The sequence below is a fragment of the Camelus dromedarius genome, chromosome 4 (genome assembly GCF_036321535.1).
Source record: "Camelus dromedarius isolate mCamDro1 chromosome 4, mCamDro1.pat, whole genome shotgun sequence".
Taxonomy (NCBI): Eukaryota; Metazoa; Chordata; class Mammalia; order Artiodactyla; family Camelidae; genus Camelus; species Camelus dromedarius.
The window spans coordinates 8,054,990-8,069,345 of NC_087439.1; the positions used below are offsets into that span (position 1 = coordinate 8,054,990).

General features: G+C 44.2%; 1 protein-coding gene across 1 annotated transcript in view; it reads right to left on the reverse strand.

Moving 5' to 3' along the window:
* CNTNAP5 (contactin associated protein family member 5) overlaps nucleotides 1–14,356 on the reverse strand; it is a 741,033-nt gene that overhangs the window by 413,165 nt on the left and 313,512 nt on the right. The window contains exon 4 of the mRNA XM_010979356.3: nucleotides 12,721–12,868. Coding sequence (XP_010977658.3) covers nucleotides 12,721–12,868 — 148 coding nt within the window. The remainder of the gene's footprint in view (nucleotides 1–12,720; nucleotides 12,869–14,356) is intronic.

Sequence of the window (14,356 nt, forward strand, 5' to 3'; positions counted from 1 at the left end):
CTTCACTTAGAATGACATTCTCCAGGGACACCCATGTTGCTGCAAATGGCGTTATGTTGTCGGTTTTCATGGCTGAATAGTATTTCATTGTATAAATATACCCCATCTTCTTTATCCAGTCATCTGTCAATGGACATTTAGGCTGTTTCCATGTCTTGGCTGTTGTAAATAGTGCTTCTGTGAACACTGGTCACCCTTGCCTTCTGAAAACGTCTAGATTATTTGGGTATCTTAGACTTGTGGACACCTCTGAGCCCACCCAGTTTTGCCGTCCGATTTGAGTCTTCTCTAACTACAAAGACTACACCCAAAGGATGTGTTCATTTTAGGTGACTTCCAACATGGGAGAAATCCTTCCAGTAGTTTAAACTTAAATGCATAGGTAGATATTGGGTACATTCTGTACTCTTTCTGGTCTCTGTACTGAAAGGTGAGATGCAAAGTGATTCACACACTGGCCCTCCCATTCAGGGACTCAAGACACACAGAACTGAGAAGGCAGATGAATCACTCTCCTGGCAAAGGATGCAAAGAAGGAAAGGGTGATCCTAGTCTTTACCACCTGTGAGCCACACAGGGACTGGAGAGAGTGAAAAGGGGAGCAGGTGATAAAACAAAGATGACCGGCAGGAACGAGGACCCCAGGGAGCAGGCTGGGACATGCTGTCACCACAAGGTGCAGACAGGTTAACAGAGGGTTTCAGTAAAGTGGGGTATGGTTTCATAAATGTCACTCACAAGCTCACAGAAAGAGGGATCAGGGCGAAGGTGGCTACTGAGCAGGGATATGGAGAAAGAACCAGCATTCCACCGTGACCTGAGCCGTCAGAAGTCCTCAACCGCAGCACAAAATTGCTCCCTGAAAGTGTTCACCTAATGAGAGGCAGTTACATAATGGCATCAGAATTGGAGAAGAGAGCTGCTAGCCCCCGCCAAACTGGTTGGTATTTTTTTCCTAAAGGAAAAAAAAAAAAAAAGCTGTTCATGGTTTTCTGTTTGGGGGAAACTGAACACTCTCTGGTAATGATTCTATCCTGGCACCATCCACAGAACTCAGTGCCAGGAGACCGGGTGCGGGGGGAGTAACAGTAAATCAGTCCAGTGACCATTTCAACAAGGAGTAAACAGAAAACAAATTGCAGGAGGCAAGGCCTTGGCATTTGTGTGGGAAGCCACTGCTGCATTAAGCGGTTGATCTAAGTCTTAGGTCATTTTCCCTTTCAAGTTGTCCTGTACAATCGCCACTATGAGGACACAGGTCATGGGAATCAGAGAGATGGAGTCAGTCAAGTCACACACGGGGCAGCAAGACATTAGCCCATCAGGGAACTGTCTGCTGTGGGCGTTCCCTCCCTTTGCTGGCCTTACCGCAGGCTTGATTCCTCAACCTCCACTGCAAGCATTTACTGGTTTGCTTTTAGTAGCTGCAAAGAATTCTTGAGTTCCCAAAGGGCAGGGGTTGTGTCCCTAATTTCTCTGTCTCCAAAGCTTAGTGGAGGAGGGGTCACTGAGGTGTGTGCATTATCTGCTGAGGAAGTCTTAAGACTCAATCAATCAGTAAAGTTATTTTAGATCAGAAAGTTTGACTGCGGTGGGAGGGTACAGCTCAGTGGTAGAGCGCATGCTTAGCATGCACAAGGTCCTGGATTCAATCCCCAGTACTTCCTCTAAAAATAAATAAACCTAACTACCTCCCTTCCTGCCAAAATAAAAATAATTAAATAATACAGTGATTTAAAAAAAAAGAAAGTTTAACTTTTGTAGCATATCAATGTTTTTTACTGAATGTGTCTTTATTGCACATACATACATGTATCTGTCTCTTCATAGAAGAGACTCTTCTATGAACTAAGAGAAAGAGTAGGCAGATCTCATTCTTTTTAACTATTTTTTAAGAAATTTCTGGGCCTCAGTTTCCTCATCTGTAGAACCAAAGAATTGCAATGAAAGATCTTGGGGGTGTTTCCAGCGATAAAGTGCTCTGATTTCCAAAGTGGGATTCAAGGCTTCCACTGAGGCCTCCGAACCCCTAGGTCTGACAGTTACTGCCTTTCCCCCTCTTCTCCAGGATTTGGGGGCTATAAACTTGGCCTTTTAGGTTCCTGTAATCAGGCCATATGGATTAGCATGCCAAGGATGAAATTTACAACCCTGTGGCCTCCACTGCGTATGATCGATGGCCCAGATGATGAGAAAAACGAGAGAGAGAGGGCAGCTGAGGCTGGATGACAAAGAGATTTATTTGGGGAAAGGGAACATGACTTCAGCTCTGAGGCTGAGGAATTTTCGATGACACCATTTGGCAATCATTAACCAAATAGCAGAGAGTCTGTTTTGTGTGGATGGAAGGTGAGCTCAGCTATCAAGTGACGGTTGTAATTGTTAATGAGGGAAGCCTGACAGATCCTTGCACCTTATCAGAATGTATAATGCTTTTTAAAATTAATTAGTATTCCCCCTTTTTTAAGAAACTCAAATAGAAGCCCCCAAATGGAAGTCTACACAGCCTGAAGTCTCCAGAAGGCCTGATGAAAGAATCTTTAGGGATCTGCCTAAAGGTGTATAAAAAAGTTGACTTCCTTCTTTTGAGGTCCAGGTGGGATGTGGTCCCGAATAAGGAGGTAAAGGTAAGATGGGGAGAAGTTTGGCCACCAACTTAAATATCAGACGAAGATAATGATGCTAATACTTTTCGGATGCTTATCATATGCCAAGCACTATTTCAAGTAAATTGCATATAAGAAATGAGCACTATTATTACCATTCTCTTCCTAGAAAAAGAGACTGTGTCCACAGAGGACCTGAGTGTCCAAGATTACACAATCAGTAGGTAACAGAGCTAGGTTTACACCTCTGGGGATTTGAGTGCAGAGCTCATCTTTTGTATATAATATTAAATAATCAGTTTAATTATATAATATTGAACTGATATTTTATATAATAATAATGCCACACTATTAATTATACCATAGTATACTACTTTCAAACGTGTTTCCATGTTACTGAAAATCCTTAAGATTAACAATCACAGACGTGAAAATGACAATGTCAGTTATGAACGAGCTGACTCTCACAGTTAGAAGAGGATTTTGAGAGAATAGTTTTAAATTCTGGCTCCACGTAACACTTACCTGGGAAGAGGGAAAAAATGTTTATGCTGGGGTCCCTACGGTGATGATGATTTAGGAATAGTGTGGCCAGAGCAGGTACTGACAAATACATGTCCCCGGGTGATTCTCCCAGAGTTAGGTTTGAGAGCACAGGTGAAAGGTCAAGGAGCTCCTGGACTGGGCACTAGTTACCTCGGTCTCTAGACATCTTAACTGCACATGCTCGGAAATCGTAGGACACTCACTTTTGTCTTCCTAATACAGGTATTGGGAAGTTGAAAATGATGTTTTCCCTCTCATAAGCGTTCCCTGTATCACATGACTAAATGCTTTCAGACCCGCCGTGGAGGGCTCAAGGAGGTAAAAGCAGTATGGACTGTGTCACCTGGGGGAAGCTGTTCACTCAACAATGTAACTGCTTTAATTGAAATGGGCCTCATTCTGTGCTGAGAACTGAGTATCTCAGTAGCTATGCGCTGTAACGTTATGGAGTCCATAAACTGGGAGGTGAGACAGGTAATTCACAAGGAAATACACATGGAAATAACTATTAGATATCTATGCATGTATGTATATAAATGTATCTATCTGTGGATGGATTGATCAGTAGTGATTTCTGTACACTGGATGTTTGTATCCCCCCCAAAATTCATAAGTTCTATATGTTGAAACCTAATCCCCAATGAGATGGTCTCTGGAGAAGGAATCTTCGGGGAGTAATTAGGTCATGAGGGCAGAGCCCTCATGAATGGGGTCAGTGCCCTTGTGAAAAAGACCCTGGAGAGCTCCCCTGCCCTTCTACCAGGTGAGGACTTGGTGAGAAGATGGCCATCTATGAACTGAGATGTGAGCCCTCACCAGACACGAAATTTGCTGTGCCTCGGTCTTGGACTTTCCAACCTCCCAAACCGTGAGAAACAGATTTCTGTTGTTTATAAGACACTCAGTCTATGGTGGGTGTTCCAACGACCCAAGACAGTGATCAATGCTTTGAAAGAACAGCTTGCTATGTTTCAGGACAGGAAAATAAGAGTCACCTCATTTAAACTGGGGATCAATTGGAACCTGCCTGAGACAATGATGATAAAGCTGAGACTGGCTGAGATGAGCTGCAGGAGTTGGAGGGAGGGGAGCATTCCGGGTAGATGGGCCCTGATGTGGGAGAGAGCATGGCTGAGGGCAGGATGGAAGACTGATGGGGTCTGAGCCCAGAGAGGGAGGGGAGCTTGCTGGACGATGAGGCCAGTGAAGCAGGCAGAGGCCCAGCTCTGCAGGCTTGTCCTTATGCACAGGACTGTGGTTTGTTCCCAGTGCGGGCAGAAGCCATTGAAAGGTTTTCAGCAGGAAGTGGCTCAACTCTGTATTTTATGATGATCCTGCTGGTTGTTGCAGAGAAAATGGACCTACAGAAAAGAGGAGTGAAAGTCGGTTGCTGAGTTAAAAGTTCAGGTGACAGAAGAAGTGAAGAGGAAAAGAAGTGGACGTGTTGGTGGTGACTGATGGAGCTCAGTGTTCAATTTACTGAGGGAAGCAAGGGGTATGGAGATTTCGAGGAAGAATCTCAGCTCTGGTTTGGACAACAGGTGTATTTATCGAGGTGAGAAAGATCACGAGGAGAAGACACTGAATATGGGCAGGATACACATTGATTAAGAATTCCCTTTGGGATGTGTTAAATTTGAGCTACTTATGACATAACCAAACTGAGGTATCAATCAGGCAAATGAATATAGTCTTTTTAGAGCTCAGAAGAAACATTTGACTCAGGATGCAAACTGCAAACCACCTTTATAGAATTCAGTTTTCTTTTCTGTATACCCTGGAATAGTCATTCTTATCTTAAACGATTGTTGTGACGTTGGGAGTGTGAGTTGCACCATACTGTGCATATTGAATGGGGGGAGGAGTGTTGAGGAAGATGGTGGTGGCATTTCTAATGGAAACTGCTAATTTCATGATGCAAAAATGGACACCAGTAGGGAAGATACTGGCTTTCTCTCTCTCTCCCCTAGGAAGAGGCACCATTAATCACAACTAAGAATGCTGCTCATTTTCCCACCTCTTCTTCCCTTGCAGTCTCCCTAAGAGGTGATTTATTTTAGACAAGTCTATATGGACATCCTTTTTTCAAATGTGCCTCTTCATATTATCAACTAAACAAGGTAGCAGGACCCGCATCCTTTATTTACTTGGCTGACCAGCCTGAACATGTTTGGCCAAAGACGAATCAGTCTGAAAATTGATCAGAGAGAGAAAACACTCATGCGAAAGTTAGAAGCCACATACCCTCTTTGACAAGAGAGGTGACAGAGCGGGGACACCTGTAATGGGGGAGGTATTCAGTAATCCTCATGAGGATACAATGTAGCATGCTCGGCTTCCAGATACCCATGCACAGAAGGCGTGAAGAAGCCAGAATGAATCTGACAGACAGCAAGGAGAGGGTATAACTTGTTTCAAATAGTACCCATCAGGATGTTAATCTTATCTCCTTGACTTATCATGGAATTATTCACTCCATGGAATTACTGAGCAGTGGTCATCATAATAGGCGAAGACCTTGTGTTTTGGTCTTTGTAGAATGCAGAGGGAGACCACAACGATCCTACTTCTGAGCAGAGAGAGAGTGCAGGTGGCAGGAAGTTGAGATCCCGGAGCCTGCGACAACAGAAGAGAGAGCAACAGCAGACAGAGGTCTGAATTGGAGGGGGTCCTTGCCTGGTGGAGAATATGGTTCATTTTTCCCCAAAAGGCAACATGTAGTGACAACACAGGGATGTCTCTCTGTGGATACACACCTATACTAGTACTGGCCATCACCTCCCAAGCACAGGCTGTTTGCTAGATGCTCTGCTCTGTGCTTTACTCAGCAAAACTCAAAAATGACATCGTAGTCTTTACAGTAATTACCACTGTCATTTACAGATGAGAAACAGAGGCTCAAAGAAGTCAAGAGTATCTGCTGAAAGGTTTTATCTTTTTAAGAGCAGACCGTTTGTTCAACTGCTCATATCTGAATACACAAAAGGAATCTGTCACTCTGAACGTCCCTGTGACCACGGCAAAAAGATGGCCCTGAGGACACGAAAGTAACAGGAAAACCCAGTCAGTGGAGCAGTCACCCTGGCATTTATAAAAGGGAATGGAAGTAACCAGAGAGAAAAGATTTTAAAAAGATAAATACTGAGGGAAAATGGAGACACATCCTTACTTCTAGAGATCTGAAAACAGAATGAGCCAGAATAGGCTTTAAACACTTTCAGTTTAGGAATTGCAACCATGCTATTGTCAATTATTCAATGAGAAAAAGTGTGAGATAGTAAAGAAACTTATGTAGAAGGAAGCATCTGAAAAGCTCATAATTTTCAGTACATACATGAAACATACACATACAGTGGGGAGGGTACAGCTCAGGGGTAGAGCACGTGCCTAGCATGCATGAGGTCCTGAGTTCAATCCTCAGTACCTCCATTAAAATAAAGAAATAAACCTAATTACACCCCCCCCAAATACTCATACATGAGAGGAGGCTGCTGTTAAAAAGGACTATCATTAAAAATAAATACAATAAAAACTTTCCAAAATCAGTTCAATATCTTGTAGTAACCTATAATGAAAAGAACATGAAAATGAATAAATGTATGTGTATATATGACTGAAACACGATGCTGTACACCAGAAATTGACACAACGTTGTAAACTGACCACACTTCAATTAAAACACAAAATGAGTAAGGATGGCCAGGCTCTTGGTCTGAAACATCAAATACACAGTAAGACTCCATGGAGCGTACGAGCAGCTGTCAGACAGATCTAGGTCCCCGCAGGCAGCACTAGGGCATGGTCCCCACCTGGTCCATAAACAGACTAATGAGCAGTGAGACAGGGAGGCACCAGCTGAGTTCAATTTCCCAAGATAAGACCCCGCGTTGGAGCACAAACCATAAACGGGGGTCCCAGGACAAGGCCTGGGCGTCAGAAAGCAAGTGGTGTTTGTTCTGGGTGGTGAAGGACCACCAGGAGTCATCCTGGTGGAGGAGACTTGGGATAACTAAGGAAAGAGCATCAGCAAATATAAAAACGTAGAGTCAGGAGAGAGGCTCCCAGTCCGCACAGGGACCCGCATGTGCGCACGTAGTGGAAATTGAATGAGGAGGCAGCAAAATAAGGCGGGGTGGGGTTCAACATGCTTGAGAAGCATGGGCTTTTCCAAAGGCTACAGGGAGCCCTTGAAGGGGGCCAGCCAATGCACATTTCAGAGCGGTCTTGGAGATGGAGACCACCAGAGTGACTCCTGACGTGCTGGGTGAAGAAAGATGGGGGACAACTTGGCTAGTGATGGGGGGCGGGGGTACCTGGAAAGAAGATCCCACGGGATCGTGTGCCTGGGATCTGCCCAAGGAACCGACATCCTGGGATGTGTAAGCCAGGTTTGGAGGAAGCAAGAGAAAGGACAAACAAAGCCAAACAAAACCCCCAGAAAAGTCTCTGTTTGGGGCAGACCCTATAATGATGAGGGAGGTTGGTTGGCAATTCAACTCAGTCTGCTTTGCTGCCTCCAGTGAGGAGGATGCTTTGCAAACTGGAAAGGGTAGACTTGAGGAGGAAGGACTTGCAGCCCCGGGGAGGTTAGCACAGAGGAAGGGCTGCTTCCTACTTAAGTGCCTCTCCTCCGCCAGGCCGATGGATTCTATTTTCGGCTCTGGAAGACGGCACAGACGGCATGGGAAACGCAAGAGCAGAAAGAGGCGAATGTCTAAAGTTTCGCACTGTGCCTTTCCTCGCCTCTTACGCACTAACCGTTAAAAAAAAAAGAAGACACAGAAGTCTAGCTGTTCCCTGCTTCCTTTGCTGACAGCCCCTCTTGCTGCCTGGGGCTCATTTCTGCCAGGGAAGTGCCTACCAACTTTTGAGACTCAGCCGAGGTGTGACAATGTCACCTGACTCTTTCTGTTGCCAACAGTAACACTTATTTTCTCCTCCAGGTCCCCATGGCCTCCTTTGCAGATTTCTGGCAGGCACACGCAATCTCTCATTGTATGTTTGTATTTACATCTTTGTGGCCCCCATCTCTTACAATTGGTGATGCCAGTCATTTAACAAATACTGACTGAGTACCCAGTATTCTCACGACACTTACAATAGGTGGCAAACCATATGGACTGAAGTTACTTATGAAAAGGAATCTGTGTTCATATAATGCCATATGTCAATTACACCTCAATAAATAAGAGAAAAGGAAAGAATCTGGGGGATGATGAACAGGGAAGGTTGCCTGACAAGCACATCTATTGCCTTTTCCAAGTTTAGAGTCAAGTAGGAGGAGGCAGATGTCAAAAAGAAACAAAAAAGTACACAATTAATTTATAATTGCAATCATAAAAAGTTCTCCAAAGAAAAAATACGAACTGTAAAAGGTCCAGGAAAAAGTCTTTTTTTTTCTTTACATCCCTGAAGTTTTGTATGATTCTTAGTATATGTTAAGTGATAAATAAATGTCAACTGAATGAATAAATGATTGAATTAATGAGTTCTTTCTTTCCCAAATGGTAAAATTTAAATCCTAGGAAATTACAGAACTATGAAATTTCTGCCAGTCTTTAGCAACATATTCAAGGGAAATTTTGAGAAAAAAATTCATAAATCAAAAGACAAAAAAATGCTTCATTACAAACTACAATGGGCACGTAAATAGCAAGTAATTTCATGCTGAGATCATGAGACTGGACTGATATATGTGTTCATCCATTCCACCAATATTTACTGAATTCAGATGTGTGTCTAATGCATACTGACACTTGTAAGGTACGGGGCCTGCTCTAACCGACACTTACCTTCAGATGCACGGACTCAGAGAGACAAACAACCAACAAGGAAGCCAAGACAAACATGACTCTGGTCTGTGGCAGACAAATTAGAAAGCAAGGCAAAGCAAAACATGTCATAGAACCATGGGTTTATGTGTTTATGACTAGTGCACAGGAAGTAGTGCAGGGGTGATCAGAGTGAGCTTCTTTAAGAGGTGATGTTGGAATTGAGAATCACATTACCTGAAGGAGATGACCATGAGAATTCTGGGGAAAATAGATCTGGGCCCAGGGAACAGAAAGTGCAAAGGCCCTGAGGTCGGGGGGTGGGGGGCTGGCATATTTCAAGAACAGGAAGAAAGCCTAAGTGGACAGAAAGAAGTAAAAAAGTAGAAAGATGTTGAAGATGTAGGCCAGGGACACTCTGTAAGGAATCTGACTTGCCAGGAAGGCAATCCAAATGTATCTTAAGTAGGCAGGGGAATGATATGGCTGTATTTCTTATTGATGAAGACCACTTTGGCTAGTGCATGAAAAAGGAATTTGGGGAGACAGTGGTATGAGCAGGAACTCCAGGTGGAAATCTATTTAAATACTCTGGGAGGCCTGGCGGAGGACGAGCATGTGCATTTAGACTGTGTTTTGGCGGAAGGAAGCGGGAGAGCGACTGTAAACTGCAGATGAGCAGCAAGGAGCAGAGGTTCTGGGAGAGGAGACACCAAGCTGCCTCCTGGGTTTCTGCTCTAGCCAATGACTGAATAGCAGTGTCGTCTATGGAGACGGGAGATGCGAAAGAGCTGGCTGTTGAGAGACTGGTACCCAAGGGTTCTATTTCTGCTGTATCAGACTTTACACACCTATCAGATTACCAAGTGGAGGCATGAAGCTTACTGCACGTGCTGTTCCAGAGGCCAGGCCACGGGGTGATCAGCGTGTAGCTGGTGTTGACACTCATGGAACCCTGTAAGTCTCACTGGGCATCGAAGGGGCTACATGAAAGGTACAGATCCTGAGCCCAAGCCCTGAGAATGAGCAGAGGCAGCAAGTGTGATAAAAAGGAAGGCTGGGTTTTTAAAACCGGAAATATCTAACTGAGCCCTAATCCCTCTGAGAGGTGAATGCAGCCAGAGAAGTGCAGGGCCCACTGGACTTGGCTCCATGGAGGTCACTGGTGGTCCCAACGGGGCTGGTTTCTACAGAGCAGCCCACAGGGGTCAGTTCCCCAGAGAAACAGAACCAATGAGCTCTGCGGACAGAAAGACCGATGGCAAGGAATGGGCTTGTGTGACTGTGGGGGCTGGCTCGGCAAGTCTGAAATTCATCCGGAAGGGCAGGCTGTCTGGAGGGCCAGGCTGGAAACTGGCAGGAGAGACGCTGCAGTCCACAGGTAGAATGCCTTCTTCCTCAGGGGAGGGAAAAATTCAGTTCCGATTGGGAAACCTTTCAACTGACTGGATCAGGCCCACAGATTATCAAGCATAATCCCCTTTACTGAAGGTAGAATGACTGTAGACGTTAGCCACATCACAATGACACCTGGATTGGTGTCTGGTTGAATGATAATAAAATAGCGGGAGACCAGCGCCAACTGCACTGATATTGACATGTGAAACTGACCACCACGTGTCTGAAGACCCATTGGGAAGAGTTGCAGTGGGAAGGGAGGGGAGCAGGTGGAGACAGAAACAAGACATGTTCTGGCGAGAAGCCATTCTCTGAAGAGGGCGGGGGAGAGAAGGGCAGGCAGATGAATAGAGCCATAGGGTTTTTGTAGTTGTTGTTTTGTTTTACAGCTTATGCAGCAAAGTTTTATGTTTATAGGAATGAACCAGTAAAAAAGCAGATACGATGATGTTGAAAGGGAATTTTTGATCCAGAGGATATGCGGAGGTGTTGGTTTTATCTAGAAACAGAGAGAAAGAGATGTGTTCTTTTTTCCTCAAAGGAATAAGCACCGAAGCACGAGGACCAGTGATGGAAGACGACTTTGTACCAGTTTGAGGGTTGTGACGGAGGAGGGTGTTCTGTGTCCAGAGAGGGGTTAACTTCCCATCACTCGCACTTTCACCTGAAGGTAATTTATCTCCTCAGAGGATGCACATATTAGATGCAGAGCTTTCCCGGAGAGGAGTCCAGGTAGGGCTGGACCCAAAGTCAGGAACTCCTTGCCTTGTCAAGATCTGGGCTCTTGCAGATCTGCGAACCTTTTAATATTGGAGAAAAACTGCTCTGTTACTGTGGGCACTTTTCTTAAGAGAGAGTCCCTTGCTGTCATCAGATTCCCCAAGGAATCCATCACCAGGAAAAAAAAAAAAAATAGACACGCTGCCCAAAGGTCCCTTTCTACCCCGCGGTCGATTAGTTAACATGATGCTGTGCGTCTTTCTGTGCAGCCTGCAGAACCAGGGACAGGGGAAACAAAGACGCCGCCAAGAAGAAAGAAACAAAAGTAGGAGGGCTTGTTCAAGACTAATAGGATTATGACACCAAAATAGATGGCTGAAGTAATAACATAGATAATAATACAGATGCACTATTTATTTCCAGTATGAAAGAGCCACGTTGTCCTTAAAAAGGAACTTCTTAGTGACAACTGTGCTCAAGAGAAGAGATAGCGTGGGAATGTGGTGACCCCAGAGATCCGGGGTTAGGAAGCATGTAAGCCCTTGCTTTGCAGACATCTCTGGTTTTTGATGGAAGGGCTAGCGTGCGAGGCATTCTCCCCCTGGTCTAATGGTTTGCTGGTGCATCTGTCCTAAAACACATTTCTTTCTGACAGTGCCTTTTCAAAATCAAGACCACCATTTCACAGGTAACTTCCCTCTGTGCTGGACTTTATTTTCAGTAGAGACTCAACTTCCGTAGTCTCCCTGGGGAGCTGGCTAACACCCAGCTTTCTGAGTCCTTCTCCCCTGAAATCATATTCCAGGATGTAGGGGACAAGATTAAGGAAATGCATCTTTCAGAAACACTCAGATGATCCTGATGTGAGCGTTCTGCAGATCACGCTCTGCAAAGCAGTTCAAGCATGTAACTCACAAGGCACTCCGGTAACCGTACACGGGAATCTATTGAACGGGTCCATATTAAAGTGATAGTGATCGCATTTGTTCATTCATTAGGGGTCACTGGGTTTCAGTCTATAAGCAGGAGATGTCACTGCTAAGGTAGAAAAAAAATATTAAGATGCAATTTTAGATGTCAGTATAAACCCTGCAGGGAAGAATTATAAGGTTGGGAACCTCTCCTGCATAATCTTAACCTTATTCTAGAGTGATCGCCACCACTACCTATGTTTACAACCTTCCTCATCTGGGAGATGGAATGCTAGGTTTAAATTCAGCCCCAGCAACTCACAGAAGAGCGGAAGGCTTGCGTAATTCCAGGAGAGATGTATTCCATCACAGTGGGTGGAAATGTTTCTTCCCTTCCCATCCTAGAGCAAGGAAGGGGAGTGCCTTATAACAGCTCACCTTCCTTCTGCGAAAAACCTGAACATAAATTATTCTTTTACTGCAAAGACAAATGGTGGCTCAAACTCCCAGAGCTCTTAATTTTAAACTTTGTTGTTGCTGTTGTTGCTGTTATAAGCTCTTATCATGTGATCACCTCCAGGCTACTTCACCTCTAAATAAAAGAAGAGTTTTTCTACCTCTGGGTTGATTTTCACATTTTCAAATGCACGTAAGTAATGAAAGGGTAGCGATAACTTTCAAACAATGGCAATCTCATTCTCCAGGCAGATAACCCAGTGCAGTGTGGACGGGGCCACACACAAACGCACCGCAGCGCTGGGTACTTACTGTAGGAGCATCCGTAGACCTCAACCCTCATGCCAATCTTGCCAGTAGGATTCCACTCCAGGGGCACGAAGCGGACGAAGCGGGCTCTCACTGAGTGGAGTAACTTGTGGTGTACCACACTGTCAGCATTCATGTTTCCTGCAAAGGTCTGCAGGGAGAAAAGGAGGCCCAATGAGGTCCAAGGGAAAAAAAAAAAAAAAAAACATTATTTTTTTTTAATGGAAGTCCTGGGAATTGAACCCAGGACCTCACACATGCTAAGCACACGCTCTACCACTGAGCTATACCCTACCCTGCCAAGGAACATCAATTAAAATCCATCTACATTGCTCCATAAAGTCTCTCAGAGAAAATCCTCAACTTCTCAGGTCTTTCCAGTGAAATCTGACTTTGGTAAAAATTCAGCATTACATATTATATACATTTTTTTCAGAAATACTATACCTTATTCTTTAAGAAGTTCCCTCCCCACAATTTTATGAATAAGACAAGCCTAGCAAGTCATAAGACTTGACACCTAAAAGCTTTACTGAGGAAATAACAGAATGAATTTCTGATACTCCAAACATTCACAATCACTGTGGTGTGGGGGGGGGGCAACTGAAAATCTCCTCTCAGAAGGAAAGGCGTTTATAGCAGTAATTGTTACCATTAATGGAAGCCGGTTACTATGCTAAGCATTTTCCATTATCATTATTACCTTTTTACAGGTTAAAAAAAAGAAAAACAAAAAACTGACATCTAGAGAGAGAAAAGCAGAAGAAAAAAAAAAACCTGCAAATCATCTGATTGGTTAGTAATTGGTCTGGGATTCGCTTCCGAAGTTGTCTTATCCCAAACTTTATGGTTTTTCCACAGTCCCACACTCTTCAAATATTCCACTGTTAATCACTGCACGAGGAAGAACAGGAGGCTCTGGTTTTTATGTAATTTATATTCACATTTCCTTGTGAAGTTTAAGCAAAGGAACGCACAGCATGGGAGGTACCTGGTGCACTAAAATTATGCCTCCTGGCCTTCATTTGGGTGAATGATTTCTGGAGTAGAAGTTTTTCTGTAGATGGAATCCAAAGTCTCATGTCTAATCTTTTTTCCCCCCATTGGAGTCAAATGTGCATCAGAAAATTTACCATTTTAACCATTTTGAAATAGGTAGTTCAGTGGCAGTGAGGGCATCTCGTTATTGTGCGGCCATCACTGCTCTCCAGCCACCCCCAGGATGTTCTCATCATCCCAGTGGTACCTAAACTTTAAGACAGGATGTCAGCTAGAGCACGGATTTGCCTGCTTCATTATGAGTCATTACCTGCCTTCCTCTCCCACTGGAGTATCATAGATAAAGCCTCTTAGCATCAACCAATAGAAAGAAGATCCACTGGTTTCTCAAATGGCCCAAGTGAACAGCAGGTAAAGGCTTTTATCGATTTACTGGAATTCATTTCAATTATTTAAACCTCAACCTTGACTGAATCCTCATAATATCTGTGAATCTAGGGTACCTTGAACAATCTGACATTTCAGCTGGACATCAATCACTCCAGCTAATCACTCTGACATTGGGCAATTGATATAATCACTATTGGATCCCCCACGGGGGCTTTTGAGCAAGGGAGAAGCTCACCATTCATTTTGCAGC